The sequence below is a fragment of the Pelobates fuscus genome, chromosome 3 (genome assembly GCF_036172605.1).
Source record: "Pelobates fuscus isolate aPelFus1 chromosome 3, aPelFus1.pri, whole genome shotgun sequence".
NCBI classification, from domain to species: Eukaryota; Metazoa; Chordata; class Amphibia; order Anura; family Pelobatidae; genus Pelobates; species Pelobates fuscus.
Window position 1 is genome coordinate 421,169,362 of NC_086319.1, and position 15,746 is coordinate 421,185,107.

At 44.6% G+C, this 15,746-nt stretch overlaps 1 protein-coding gene across 2 annotated transcripts in view; it reads left to right on the forward strand.

Annotated features, from left to right (window-relative positions):
• The window catches only part of GIGYF1 (GRB10 interacting GYF protein 1), a 163,151-nt gene that overhangs the window by 135,442 nt on the left and 11,963 nt on the right, over window positions 1-15,746 (forward strand). For both annotated transcript variants that reach the window (XM_063449789.1, XM_063449790.1), the window contains exons 25-29: window positions 43-216; window positions 292-419; window positions 499-640; window positions 5,627-5,793; window positions 8,316-8,407. In XM_063449789.1, the coding sequence (XP_063305859.1) occupies window positions 43-216; window positions 292-419; window positions 499-640; window positions 5,627-5,793; window positions 8,316-8,407 (703 nt within the window). The remainder of the gene's footprint in view (window positions 1-42; window positions 217-291; window positions 420-498; window positions 641-5,626; window positions 5,794-8,315; window positions 8,408-15,746) is intronic.

The following is a 15,746-nucleotide window of genomic DNA, read 5'->3' on the forward strand; positions in this document are numbered from 1 at the left end:
TGCCCATGGTAGCCAAACTAATACAGTGTATGATCCCTACAGATTATGGGTCTCCTGTTGCCCCTAAACATGTCAATCACACACCCAGCTCCATATCACCAGATCCTGGGAATACAGAGCTGTATGCAGACATGGAGGTTGAGAGATGCACTGAAGTCTCCTTCATAGATGGAGAGGATGGTCCTTTAGGACAGCAGCCGGGATCTGGAGAAGAAGGTACTACTAATGATCGATAATCTGTTGGTTTGATTTGGACACTGAAAATGTACCAACCAGTCTTCTTGTCTACAGACGACTCTGCCGGCCAAGTTATCCCTTCTTCTTCCAACTATATTTCCGACTATCCACCTCCAGGTGCAACTGCTAGATTCTCTGTGGGGGATACAGAGGAGGATGAATACATAGAGCATCTTCAGCAGGTCAGAACGGAGCTCTGGTTTGCTCTTTGAGTAGAAGCAGCCTATGAATGTGTCATTCTCTCTTCGTCTCTCTTTATAGGAAGCTTCGAAGCTGGTGGCCTCTCTACAGGATAGTTTATCAGAAAAAGACTTTCTCCCCTCCAACAGTGCTGCTGCTCACCCCCTCTCCCAGGAGGGGGCCATGAAATGGTTTTATATGGATACACAGGGCAAGATCCAAGGTCAGTATTTTCATATTCTACTGAAATTGTTTGATTTCCCCTTCTCCTTGTGTCCTCTCTTTAATCGCTTTTCCCTTTCCCCCCACCCTCTTACGTAATGCCTTGCACCACTACCTTATCTCAGGGCCTCGGGCAGAAATATTGGGACCCCTTACAAAACCAATGCCCAAGATATGAATATACAAACACTCCCATACACACACCACTATACATTCTGAGAGAGACACAGCACCACTCACACACACACACACACACACTCGCACAGCCAATGTCGGATACATATACACAATAATGCCAAGACAGACACACAGCCACTGCCAGAGGCAGACATAGTTACTGACCGAGACAGACAGACATATAGCCTTTGCTAAGATACTGGGTATAAATGATACTGGGTGCAGGGTGTGATATAAAATCCACTGGCCCTTTAATAGTTGCTTTATAATAAAGTGCTAAAAATCTTTAGATGGGAATATCCTGTGATGATGGAAGCATGTAAAAACATGTATTAGCAGTGAGACAAGCTGTATCCATAGATTGATCCATGCAATGATCAATCTATGGTCTTTGGAGAGACAGATACACAAACCGCTAATGCCAGAGACACACATACATACACACAAAATCAAAATAAATTTGTTTTTGACACAAATCTAAATTTATCATGTGAATGTTTTAGCCACCTTTCCGTGTATCTGGTATCCGTTCGTTCTTTTTCCTAAAATGCTAAATTGTTATTATTATTGGTATATATATAGCGCCAACATACTCTGCAGCGCTTTACAATATTCTAAGAGGATGCAATTTAACTAATAAATGAGATAATTACAAAATGTAACAGGGGACAATAGGTTGATGAGGACCCGGTTCAGACAAGCTTACAGTCTAAAGGAGGTGGGGTATAAAGACACAATAAGAACATTGAGGGGGTTAGTAACCTATTAGGTTTTAGCGGTAGGGATGCTCATTGCTAGGATTCTCTGTTTAAAAAAACAACAAAATAAAGTGCTTCAGTTAGTCCCACCCCAAAAACAAATACTTGCACCAATCAATCTCATCAGTACAGGGTGTCCTTATTATATGTAGGTGCTGCTATGTAGTGGTTACTTCAGCACAGTAGCCACCGGGGTGGGGTGCATTCTGCCATTAGTTACAGGACTGGTGACATCTGTTTATCTTTTCCACACGCCGGAGGTGTGCCTTTGTGTGCAATGGCTAACCCAGGGGGTGGCCAATCATCAAACAGGCACGGTGCCTGCGCACAGCCGGTGGGACAAACGCACTGAAAGTGATCCTGCAATTTGGCAACAAAATGTAAAAGGCCCAGGGTATTTAATGGCTGTAATTCCTGTTTGATAGCCAAGGTGCTAGGATACCATGACCACCAACCCCCCCACCACCACCACGGTCTGAGGTCAATTAAGGTTGGAAACCTTTAACTTCAATCTGACTTCTAGTTTGCTTTTCTTTGGCTTCAAGTGGTATTTCGTTGTTCTTTATGTATTTTGCAGATATCTAGCCCTATATCTCCAGACAAAATGAATAGAAAAGGGGAGAAAAGTCCACATTGGCCTCCAGTGAACATAAAGCAAATCTAACATTCGGTTTGGGCAGAAGGTCCCTCTACTAGACGAATGCAGATAGAAATATCGTAATCGGTGCTCTTACGAAGCACTAGACCAAAACGTGCAGAAACTATTTGAATATCTTTCTGTAATGGTTTCAGGATAATCCAAGTCAGATTATTGCAAGCTTCGAGGAACCTAGTAATAAAGCAGCAGAACCTGAACCTGTTAAAAGAAGGAATCAGATCTCCTTCTGAATTGTTTTCATAGTAATACTGATTCTGACACATCTAGCAAAGACTCGGATATATTCATCAAGGAAGTGGTAAAAGTTCTCCCCAACCATGATGAAGAGAGAATGGAAAAATCTCGAAAAAAGGTCATTCATCAATTGAGCAATTTAAGCAACTCTACAAGAAGCTTCATCCTGGGAAAATCTTCCAAAAGTCAATATGATGATTGTGCTGTTGTCTAACCCCCTAGAAACTGCAGGTCTTAAAGACCCTATGGACAAGCCGTCAGAGACCACATATAAATGTATTTTTTCAAACTTCTACATACCCAAGTAAAGCAGTGATTGCGAGGAGCATTAATAGAAATAGCCCAGAAGGTGTGGATTTAAACCTTACAAGATATTCTTTCAGCAAACTCTATAGCTAATAGTCAATTTCAAAGATCTTAAACTGGCTAACGACTTTCTTTGCCAAATGCTTAAATTAGCATAAAGAGATGAGTTTTATTGTGTGGTCAGATGGGCTGAAATCATGCTCAGCAGACACTGCGTCAGAAACGTCCCTGTGCAAACTTTCCTTTGAACGAGAGAAGCCTTTCGGTCCTGCACTAGATTAATTAAGCAAAAGTAAAATAAAAAAAGGCAATTCCTTAAGATGACCGTGATCGATGGAACAAACTGTTCCCATTTACCCAAATAAACTATCAATGTAAAGATAGAATCAAATCCTTTTTTCCCCCAAAATTGATGGATTCTAAATACTATTGGAAATGGATACAAGATGAGAGTAATTATGCGACCAATGTCTCATTTCTTATGCTCCCCTTATATGTCTCAAGCAAAAGAATTGGCACTGCTCTCCAAAACCATGAAACTCCATAGAAATGGGTAATTGAAAGGGTGCCAAGCGTAGAAAAATTTCAAGGAGAATATTCTATTTCTTGTACAAGAACTGGATCAGGACTTTCAGGCTGTCTGAGACCTGAAGAATATGAATCCATGTATACAATACCTGGTTTATAAATGGGCAAATATGGAATCATCCAAAAGGATTATTTATTTTTTTTTTAAAAGAAAGACATCGGGAACGTTGGGCCTACTCCTACAATACCTGCACAATAACGGGCAAAGGCACACACAGACCATTACAGTGGGATATTGTGCAAACCTGGAGTCAACAACAAGATAGACTGGAAACAGAAATAAACATTTCAAGCAGTAAATTGAAGAGTTTACATTGGTGGACAAGATCAAGATTCCTGCATGAATAAGTAAAGTTCATTCAACCTTCATGGACCAGAATCCCCACAGATACATCAATAGTAGGATGAGAAGCTCATCTCAATTCCAACATGAGAAAAGCTCTCTGGTCACCAGAAAAAAAGTCAATGTTCCTCAAATTACAGAGAAAAAAAAGCAGTCTGGAAATCTTTGTTGACAAGTTGGTGCAGATTCAGTCAGACAATTTGACCACTGTCATTTATCTCAACAAACCGGACAGAACAAAAAGTTTAGCATTAACAGATTTTCTTCTGGGCAAAGAAACACCTGAAGCACTTCAGCATCTTCATATAAGCCGAAAAGACAATCAAATTGCAAATGATCCCAGCAGAGTGCGTTGGAAGCAATCTTGTCTTTCCACCAGGAAGATTTTGAAGTAATTGTTAATAGGTTCGGAAGGCGAGTCATGGACTTGATGGCCACAAGAAGAAACCAAAAGGTTTTCTCATTTTCACTTCTCTTTACAGACGCAAATATCTAGATATTTTAGACAGAACCAATCAATCAATCAATCCCACTGGTGGCTATTAATACAAGGGTTCTACATAAGATTTATACGGACCAATAAAAACGACGAAAATAATTTACCTTTGTGTTTGAAACAGAATTATTAATTGGTGTGAAAGTAATCCGTTTAATGCCAACAATCCTTCGGTTTCAATTATTATGGGATTTCTCTAAGAAGGGTACAGCTCAATACAGCTATGTTAAGCGTATCAGCTCTTAGACATTTCCTGTTGCAAGATTGGGCTTCAGAAGCACTGATTTTTATTTTTGGATTTTTTTATTTTAGTTTTGTTTTTAGGCCAACTGGAAAATGGCCTCCAATGAGGAATGTTTTTCCTACTTGGGATTAATGAATTATTAACAGATGGAAGAATGCTTTTTTAATTTCCGATCTCTTAAAAACTGCCTATCATTGCCATCACCTTGTCTAAAAGGAGGGGGAACCCCAACTCTTTCATCATCACCTTAGTTTAGTGTTCCATCAAGGCAATGTTTTGCAACCCAAACAGTCTTTTCATTCCATAGTGTTGTGCAAGGAGAAAATTAGTCAACCTGCTGTCCTTCCTACATTGTGTCAGAACCCGCCCTCCCCTAAAGAGCATCTGCATTGTTTAGATGTTAAAATAGCACTAACTATTTAACCCCTTAAGGACAAAACTTCTGGAATAAAAGGGAATCATGACATGTCACACATGTCCTGTGTCCTTAAGAGAACAGAGGAATGGTGCACGTCTAACCATCTCCTTATCACCTTTCAAGTTCTATTTATAGGGAAAGAAGCCTCTGAGACTTCTATAGCGCGTTGGATAACTGAGGCTGTAGATCTGGCCTTTATCAATGGAAGACCTTCTCAGGATGTATCAAAGCTCATTCTACGAGAGCAATGGCAACATCTTGGGCTGAAAGAGTAATGACCTCACCAAAAGATATTTGTAAGGCTGCTACATGGTCTTCGTTCAACACCTTCATTTAACGCTATAGTCTCGACATCTTTGCCTCTGTGGAAGCTTCGTCTGAGCTGCCACTTTGTACGTTTTCCCAACCTGTTATGGGAGATCTTGCAATCTCCCTCCTGTACTGCCACTTAAACATAGGTAAAAGTTACTCACCATATTAATTTTTTTTTCTTTGGTATTTGGTGGCAGTATCTCCCTAATTTATTAAAATGTTGATACTTTGTCATTCTTGGTGTCTGTCTTGTGTGTTTTTACCTTGGTGTTACTGATGTGGTCAGTTAATGGCTGTTTTAGAGGTGGGACATGCTAACTGAAGTTTAATTTTTTTACACAGGAGGGTACCTGTGCATCCTAGTAATGAACGTATCTCCTGTATATCCGCTAAACACTAAGGGAAAAATAATTTGCATGAGTAAAAAATGTGTATTTTTTTTCCCCTCCTCAGGTCCTTTCTGTACTGAGGAAATGGCAGAGTGGTTTAATGCCCAATACTTTGACAAGTCCATATTGCTGAGGAGAGAATGTGATGAGGGTTTCCGACCTCTAGGGGACTTTATCAAGATATGTGGAAGAGTTCCCTTTGCCCCCGGCCCTCTCATTCCTCCACTGCTGGTGAGATAGTGCTCTGTATTATGTAACATTCTGTTTGTACTATGTATACACACCACCAAGCACTGACCTAATAAAAACACATAGACCCATCCATATTGTACACCTATGCTATAACTTTGTCTTTCAATACAATAATCCCCAAGTATTCACTTGTCTCCATATTTCTAACCATTTTCAAAAACAGAATCTCCCCAGCACCCAGTTCTCCCAAACAAAGTTAGGAAGTCTTCATAAAACCGTTGTCTCAGCCTTATCATCCAGGCTGGAAGGGATATAAACCCAAAGAACGATCAGTGCTTACCATACTTGGTTTCCTCAGGACATATGGTCAGGGGGTTTGTTTCTCGATTGCCCAGCTTATCGTAGAGCCGCAGGATGTCTCCATTTTCAAATCAAAATGAAAAACATATAAACTTTTCATGCTATTTGGAGTCACGATGACAGTCATTCCAATGCTACATACAGCATATGAGTGATACATTCTCTTTATTAAATCTGTCCGATTGGTCCACCCTCCCACCCATCTGTTGCATTTTTACACCCTAAGAGATATTTTTAAACATATTCATTTTGGGGGGCAACGCAATGGAGTTTTACTGTTTTGGTCAGTTTTTCTGGCAGGAAAGTGTTACGTTTTACCCAGAAAACTGGTGGATTTTTCTAGAAACAAAATCTTCACTTTTAAAATGGTGGGGTTTTTTTAAACTTGAAGTTTGTTTATATTTGTCAAGCGTTAATGACACACACTTGGTATACACAGTATACCTCCGTAAATTCCAAAATAGAGTCCAGGCCCACAAGCCATGATAGAGTCAAGCAGACTTTAATTGTTAAAATAAATTTTGGGAGTGTCATTAGTGTCTATCGTGATAATACTGATTCTCATTGTCCTGTCAGATTGTTCTGTTACCATGAAAACACAGTGTTATATTTAGACATAGATTTCGTTAATGTGGTCTGTAATAGTTTGTCTATTTTACCTTGGGTGGTTTTGACATTTTATAGAATATACTTTGTTTTCTAAACTAGCGATTGCCTTTGATTGCCATAACATTATTGCACTGTATGTACGGCCACCATCTCCAGGGGAATGTACCAAGGAAGGGTTTGGGCCTCGTGGAGTGGTGCTACGTCACTTTCGGTTGTTGTGCGTTCTATCTGCATTGAAGGTGCATTTTGTATTCTACGTTTTCACTATTACTACCTGCAAGGTATGATGGCTCACGAGGTAGCCAAAATAATGTATCCTGCTTGGTCCTATTATTACCTGCAAGGTATGCTGGCTCACGAGGAAGCCAAAATGATGTATCCTGCTTGGTCCTATTATTACCTGCAAGGTATGATGGCTCACGAGGTAGCCAAAATGATGTATCCTGCTTGGTCCTATTATTACCTGCTAGGTATGATGGCTCACGAGGAAGCCAAAATGATGTATCCTGCTTGGTCCTATTATTACCTGCTAGGTATGATGGCTCACGAGGAAGCCAAAATAATGTATCCTGCTTGGTCCTATTATTACCTGCTAGGTATGATGGCTCACCTGCTTCAATCTACTGGTTCTGTGCTCCGTTATTAGTAGTGGGAGTGCTGCGGCTCCTGGTAGTGGGAGTTACCAATGGTGGATTGTATTGAAAATGTTTCGTCCCCTTCTATATAAACTACTCCTCAGTGGAGTAACTCATAGTTACTGCTGTGACACAACAACAGCACAAATCCACCACCCATCCTGTCTTGGCAAAACTACCCTCTACAACCACATCATACCACCAAAGCAAGCACTCACACTAACAGTACACTCATAGAGACAGGCACTCACACTAGCAGTACACTCATAGAGACAGGCACTCACGCTAACAGTACACTCATAGAGACAGGCACTCACGCTAACAGTACACTCATAGAGACAGGCACTCACACTAACAGTACACTCATAGAGACAGGCACTCACGCTAACAGTACACTCATAGAGACAGGCACTCACGCTAACAGTACACTCATAGAGACAGGCACTCACACTAGCAGTACACTCATAGAGACAGGCACTCACGCTAACAGTACACTCATAGAGACAGGCACTCACGCTAACAGTACACTCGTAGAGACAGGCACTCACACTAGCAGTACACTCGTAGAGATTGGCACTCACACTAACAGTACACTCGTAGAGACAGGCACTCACACTAACAGTACACTCGTAGAGACAGGCACTCACACTAACAGTACACTCATAGAGACACTCACAAACCGTACACGCACAGAAACAGGCACTCACATTAACATCGCACACGCAAAGACAGTCACTCAGGTTAACAGCACACGCACAGAAACAGGCACACGAACGGTACACTCAGAAATAGGCCCTCACACGACTGGTACACTTGTAGAAACAGGCACTCACACAAACGGTACACTCGTAGAGAGAGGCACTCACATGAATGGTACACTCACAGACAGGCACACTAAAATGGCATGCACAGAGACAGGCACTGACAATTTGTTTATTTTGCCCAATTTTACTGTAGAGAAATACAGATAAGAAACACTTGATAAAACAGCGGCAAATGGCAAAATATATGCAGCTTCCAAGTGGATACCTGTTCAAGCTCCTTCAAAGGTAAATATCAGGCTGTGCCCCCTCCCCCAACACCTGGGTATCCATAGCCCCTCCCCCATCACATGGGTGTCAATAGCCCCTCCCCCATCACATGGGTGTCAATAGCCCCTCCCCCATCACATGGGTGTCAATAGCCCCTCCCCCATCACATGGGTATTAATAACTCCTTCCCCCAACACATAGGTATTTATACCCTTTCAAATGGAGGTCGATACTCCATCCCTTATCACATGGATATCAATACTCCCTCATATATATTTATCTCCGCTCTCTTCATTATAGGAGTATAACGCCCACACTCCAGGTCTCCGTTATAGGAGTATAACGCCCACACTCCAGGTCTCCGTTATAGGAGTATAACGCCCACACTCCAGGTCTCCGTTATAGGAGTATAACGCCCACACTCCAGGTCTCCGTTATAGGAGTATAACGCCCACACTCCAGGTCTCCGTTATAGGAGTATAACGCCCACACTCCAGGTCTCCGTTATAGGAGTATAACGCCCACACTCCAGGTCTCCCTCCGTTATAGGAGTATAACGCCCACACTCCAGGTCTCCCTCCGTTATAGGAGTATAACGCCCACACTCCAGGTCTCCCTCCGTTATAGGAGTATAACGCCCACACTCCAGGTCTCCCTCCGTTATAGGAGTATAACGCCCACACTCCAGGTCTCCCTCCGTTATAGGAGTATAACGCCCACACTCCAGGTCTCCCTCCGTTATAGGAGTATAACGCCCACACTCCAGGTCTCCCTCCGTTATAGGAGTATAACGCCCACACTCCAGGTCTCCCTCCGTTATAGGAGTATAACGCCCACACTCCAGGTCTCCCTCCGTTATAGGAGTATAACGCCCACACTCCAGGTCTCCCTCCGTTATAGGAGTATAACGCCCACACTCCAGGTCTCCCTCCGTTATAGGAGTATAACGCCCACACTCCAGGTCTCCCTCCGTTATAGGAGTATAACGCCCACACTCCAGGTCTCCTTTATAGGAGTATAACGCCCACACTCCAGGTCTCCGTTATAGGAGTATAACGCCCACACTCCAGGTCTCCGTTATAGGAGTATAACGCCCACACTCCAGGTCTCCGTTATAGGAGTATAACGCCCACACTCCAGGTCTCCGTTATAGGAGTATAACGCCCACACTCCAGGTCTCCGTTATAGGAGTATAACGCCCACACTCCAGGTCTCCGTTATAGGAGTATAACGCCCACACTCCAGGTCTCCGTTATAGGAGTATAACGCCCACACTCCAGGTCTCCGTTATAGGAGTATAACGCCCACACTCCAGGTCTCCGTTATAGGAGTATAACGCCCACACTCCAGGTCTCCGTTATAGGAGTATAACGCCCACACTCCAGGTCTCCGTTATAGGAGTATAACGCCCACACTCCAGGTCTTCGTTATAGGAGTATAACGCCCACACTCCAGGTCTTCGTTATAGGAGTATTACTGCCCACACTCCAGGTCTCCGTTATAGGAGTATTACTGCCCACACTCCAGGTCTCCGTTATAGGAGTATTACTGCCCACACTCCAGGTCTCCGTTATAGGAGTATTACTGCCCACACTCCATGTAAAGGATCTCCCTGTATTCATCTATGTTCATTCGGTTGTGTCCTCTCCCTGGTCTTTAACTACCTTGGAACGTTTCGTTTTAATTATGTGTTCGGGAAATGTATTCGTTCTACCGAACGGAGACCACCCTGGGTAGCAATCAGAATTTGGAACACCGAGTAACCACACGAAAAACCGCAACTTAATTGAGTGCTTCTAGGTGGCCGCCATTCGGCATACGAACACGTGGCGAGAACAAAAGATGGCGGCCATCTTAAATCTCCCGAATGCGGCCAGCGGGACTTACTCGTGGATTGCCTGGAACTGTTTTCGACATGGCAATCACATGAACATCCAGTCATTATGGAAGTCCCGTCTGACCTATATCCACCCATAGTATCAAACTGGTTTTCGGGAGTTTTAATCTACCGAACAAGGGGAGCACTCTCAGGTAACCAGCTGCAACGTACCTATGGTAGTTTTCATGTAATTCTGCGCGAACAGAGACCGGCTCTTGCTACTGATTTCATGGAACTCTAAATCGGATACCAACTCATGGCGAGCCGGTCAAACTTCCACACGATGCGACACGGAAACTACCGAACGGATTTACGTGAAATTTGGATATGTGACTCCCAGTATCCTCAGTATCCTTTATATATTTTTATGTTATGCAGAAAGTATTTTTCTAAAAATTTTGAAAATTTTAATGTTTCTGGCCAGCAGATAACGGAGTTTAGTATGTTGCTGAAACTCAATTATCTAACCTGGCCCAGAGGAGAAGTCTGTTACTGTATAAATTGAATGCCTGTTGCTTCCAGTAAATCAGTCTTGTTCCAGCATTAAGCTTTGGCTCATGTGTGGATTATTTGGCGAGACCAGCGTTATTTTACCCTCTGGATTATTGTTATTCTGCTATTGGGAAAAAGGGAATACTGGACGGTGATACAGTTTACTACCGTCACGCTCCATGTCTCCATAATAAGAGTATTAACGCCCGCACTCCATATCTCGGTTATAGGAGTATAACACCCACACTCCAGGTCTCCGTTATAGGAGTATAACGCCCACACTCCAGGTCTCCATTATAGGAGTATAACGCCCACACTCCAGGTCTCCTTTATAGGAGTATAACGCCCACACTCCATGTCTCCATTATAGGAGTATAACGCCCACACTCCATGTCTCCTTTATAGGAGTATAACGCCCACACTCCATGTCTCCTTTATAGGAGTATAACGCCCACATTCCAGGTCTCCATTATAGGAGTATAACGCCCACACTCCATGTCTCCTTTATAGGAGTATAACGCCCACACTCCAGGTCTCCATTATAGGAGTATAACGCCCACACTCCAGGTCTCCATTATAGGAGTATAACGCCCACACTTCATGTCTCGGTTATAGGAGTATAACGCCCACACTTCATGTCTCGGTTATAGGAGTATAACGCCAACACTTCATGTCTCGGTTATAGGAGTATAACGCCCACACTTCATGTCTCGGTTATAGGAGTATAACGCCCACACTTCATGTCTCCATTATAGGAGTATAACGCCCACACTCCAGGTTCACAGTTATGAGCGGGTAAAAGAGGCACTCTTAGCCAGGTACGCAGTAACCCCAGAGGCGTACCGCAGAAAGTTTAGAGATCCCGCAAAGTGGGCATGCCGGTTACAGCTGTCAGCATCCAACTGGATTACAAGTTGCCAAGCGACCACTGTAGATGACATCCTGCAGCTCATTCTATTGGAACAATTTTATAATTTTATACAGACGGATGTTAGAGTGGGTAAAGGACCGATCCACCAGCCCAGCCAGCAGTGGGGGGATACCAGACCCCAACATGGCACACGCCGATCAATCCTGGGTGCTCCGTTAACAACGAACCATGCTGTTATCACTGCAAGCAACTGGGGCACCTTTGCAATAATTGTCCCCTGGAAGCCCCCAGATCCAACTGGACTCGGCCTGGTTTTTCCAACCCCCGGCCACTGCACACTGCGTAGACTACCCAGCGCCAACAGCTTGGGACACCAGAGAATTGAACTGTGAGGAGCCTCTGGGAACACTACATGAGGTACAACTTGTCCAGTCAACCATCACTGACAACTGACAGCATCATTGTCAGCTGGTGATGGTGAATGGGAAAACTGCACGAAGCCTCAGAGACACTGGTGCCACCATCAAATTGGTCCAGAGGCATTTGATTGATCACTCCGAACGTCCTGGAAAATCCGTTGGTGGCCGGGGGAGCTATCTACCGGATTCCCACTGCCCAGGTCCACCTAGACTTGGGCGTCCGGAGCAGGCAACGTTATGAAAGACTTACCAACTGAAGTATTGTTGGGCAATGATATCGGCCCGTTAATCTACTCGTTTGTACCCACACAACCCAAGGTGCCCAAACCGTGACTACAAGAGCCACCTCCTCCCACTAAGACCCTGGTAAGTCAAACTTTCCCGACCATGACCATATAACCCCTTCCTTGGAATACCCCAGAAGACTTTTGGAGGGAAGTGGTGGGGGACCACTTACTCAGGAAATTCAGAGAAAAGGTAGGGGGGCTGGGGAGAAACAGTTAGTCTGGGGTGGTAGTCAGTTGTACAGGCTTACAGGGTCCCAGGTCAACGCACCCGGAACCCGGCAAAAACGCCAACTGGTGATTCCCAAGAAATACCGGTGGGAGTTATTGCGAGTAGGACATGACGTACTATTATCAGGGCATTTGGGAATCCACCGGATATTACCCCGGGTAACCCAGAACTTCTTCTGGCCTGGGGTATCCGATGATGTCCGGAGGCATTGCCAAACCTGTGAGGTATGTCAGCGAGTAGGCAAGAAAGGGGACCACCCTAAAGCCAAGATGATCTCGATTCCCATAATTGAGGAACCCTTTACTCGGGTAGCTGTAGATCTCATAGGACCCTTAGCCCAGCCTACCTGCTCTGGTAAGCGATATATCCTTACTGTAGTGGACTATGCCACCCGATACCTGGAGGCAGTAGCTGTCTCCAATATCCAGGCTGAGACGGTGACTGATGCCTTGGTCAAGATTTTCTCTCGAGTGGGAATTCCCAAAGAGATTTTATCTGACAGTGGTACGCAGTTCACTGCAGAGGTGACCCAACAACTATGGAAAGTCTGCCGGATTAAACCCCTGACGAGCTCCCCGTACCATCCTCAGACTAACAGGCTCTGTGAGCGCTTGAACGGGACTCTGAAGCAAATGCTGAAGACGTTCACGAGTGCCTACAGAGACTGGGAATGATTCCTGACGCATCTTCTCTTTGCATACCGGGAGGTGCCACAGGAATCCACAGGTTTTTCGCCCTTTGAGCCGTTGTACGGGAGGTACGTGAGGGGACCCCTATACCTTATTAGGGAACACTGGGAAGGTGAGACAGAGACAGAGACAGAGGGGACCCTGATTGCACCATATGTGCTGGAGCTGAGGGACCGTATGGAGGAATTGGCTCAGGCAGTACGAGCAGACACCATAGCTTTCTAAATCGGACAAAAGCCAGTCCGACAAGACAAGCTTCAGGCTGCCTGGCAAGATCCATTCAAGATCATTGGGCAAGTGTTTGATACCACGTACATAGTGGCTAGTTGCGAGGATGAGGCTGTGAGACGGACATTTCACATCAACATGCTCAAAGAATATAAGGAAAGGTCTGAAGAAGTGACGGCCATATGTGCCCCAGCAGGGGAGGATACTAAAGCCCTGCCCTTAGCAGACATGTTAGGAGGAACATAGAGTTGGTCCAATTGGGGGAACAAATGGGACCCCACGAAAGGGCCCAAGAAACCCACCTGTTGGAAGCCAAACAAGCCACGTTTTCCCAGGAACCAGGGTGTACCCAATTAGCCGTTCATAAGGTAGAAACCCCAGGCCAGGCTCCCTTGAGACAACCCCTGTACCACATTCCTGAAGCTGTCAAGGAAGGGATGCAGAAATAAATAGATGAAATGCTTTGCTTAAGGGTAATAGAAAACTCAGAGAGTCCTTGGGCGTCACCTGTAGTCTTGGTGCCGAAACAGGAAGGCACGAACCGTTTGTGTCGACTACAGGCGGCTCAACTGTAACAGACACCTACAATATTTGGGCCACCATGTAGGATGTGGTAAGTAACGGCCAGCTAAGATCGAAGTCGTTGCTAATTGGCCCACTCCACGTACCAAGACGCAAGTCATGGCATTCTTAGGGACAGCCGGTTATTACAGGCGTTTTGGACCTGAATATAGTGCCATGGCCAAACCCTTGACGGACTTGACTAAGAAAAAGTTACCCCGACAAGTCCTGTGGTCCCTGGAGTGTGAGATGGCTTTCCAAGCTCTGAAACAAGCTCTTGTTAACGCACCAGTCTTAGCTGCCCCAGATCCTAACAAATGCTTTATCGTCCATACAGACTCTTCCATGTTTGGACTGGGGGAAGTTCTGAGTCGGAAATTTCTGCCTAGGGAGGTCAGTTACGCGGCCATTGAAAAATAGTGTTTTTGATTGTTTGGGCACTCAAAATACTGACCCCTTATCTGTATGGCTGCGCTTTCACCCTCATTACAGACCACAACCCCATAGTTTGGCTCAACCGGGTCACTAGATATAATGCTGGATATAATGCTCGTCTGCTACGGTGGAGTCTTGCCCTACAGCCTTATGACTTCACCATTCATTATCGACAGGGTATACAAAACGGGAACGTGGATGGGCTCTCCCCCAGACCGATTTGCTACCTTGATCAGTACTGTGGAGTCCGGACAGTCCGTAATGGACCTGAAAAAGGTCCAACCGTGCCTGCCGGAGCAGGGAGTAAAAGGGGGAAGGGGGAAGGGATTACCCCATTACCGTTCGGCTAATTGTACTCCCTTCCATCAGCCTTCCCCAGTCATTCGTTATTTTAAGCTCCATTCGTTATTTTGTTCGGTTCCCGAACCGAGACCACCCCAGAGACTAAGTAGAACATAGAACGTTATGTATCTATACGAAAACCGCAGGCTAATTGAATGCCATCTTGTCTCCCGAACGCTGCCTGAAGGACTTGGTCGTCGAGTGCCTGGAACTGTTTTCGTCAACGCACTCGCACGAACACCGGTCTTTGTGGAGATCCTCTACGTTCCCTTTCCCATCAACGCGAATGGCGTTACGGAGTTTCAAAATACCGGACACAGGGAACATTCTCCACGAATTATATTGACTCTATCTATTGTGGTTTTCGTATAAAACCCCATGAACAGAGACCGGCTCTTGCTACATTTCTCCTGGAACTGTTTCTCGGCTTCAACCTCGTGGCAGATCGGTTAACTCTTCCTGCTGTGCCGTTCGGTAACTACCGAATGGATTTGGCTGATTTTTTTAATATGCTTCTCCCACAGAGACAGGCTACTTTTGTATGGTTCCAATGTATTTTGGGGGTATTTTGGGATATTGGGAAAAATTTTACTTTTTCTGACCAGAGGATAATTGAGTTTAGTATGTTCTCTAAACTCAATTATCTCGCTGGCTCAGAGGAGGAGTTATACACTGTATAAATTGAATGCCTGTGTTCCCATTAAACCAGTCTTGTCCCAGCATTAAGCTTTGGCTCATGTGGGTTATTATGCGACACCAGCGATATTGGAACCTGTGGATTATTGGCGTATTATTTTTATAGGAAAAGGGTATGCAAGACAGTGATACCTTCTCAGACCGTCGCACTCCATGTCTCCATTATAGGAGTATGACGCCCACACTCCATGTCTCCATTATAGGAGTATAACACCCACACTCCAGTTAA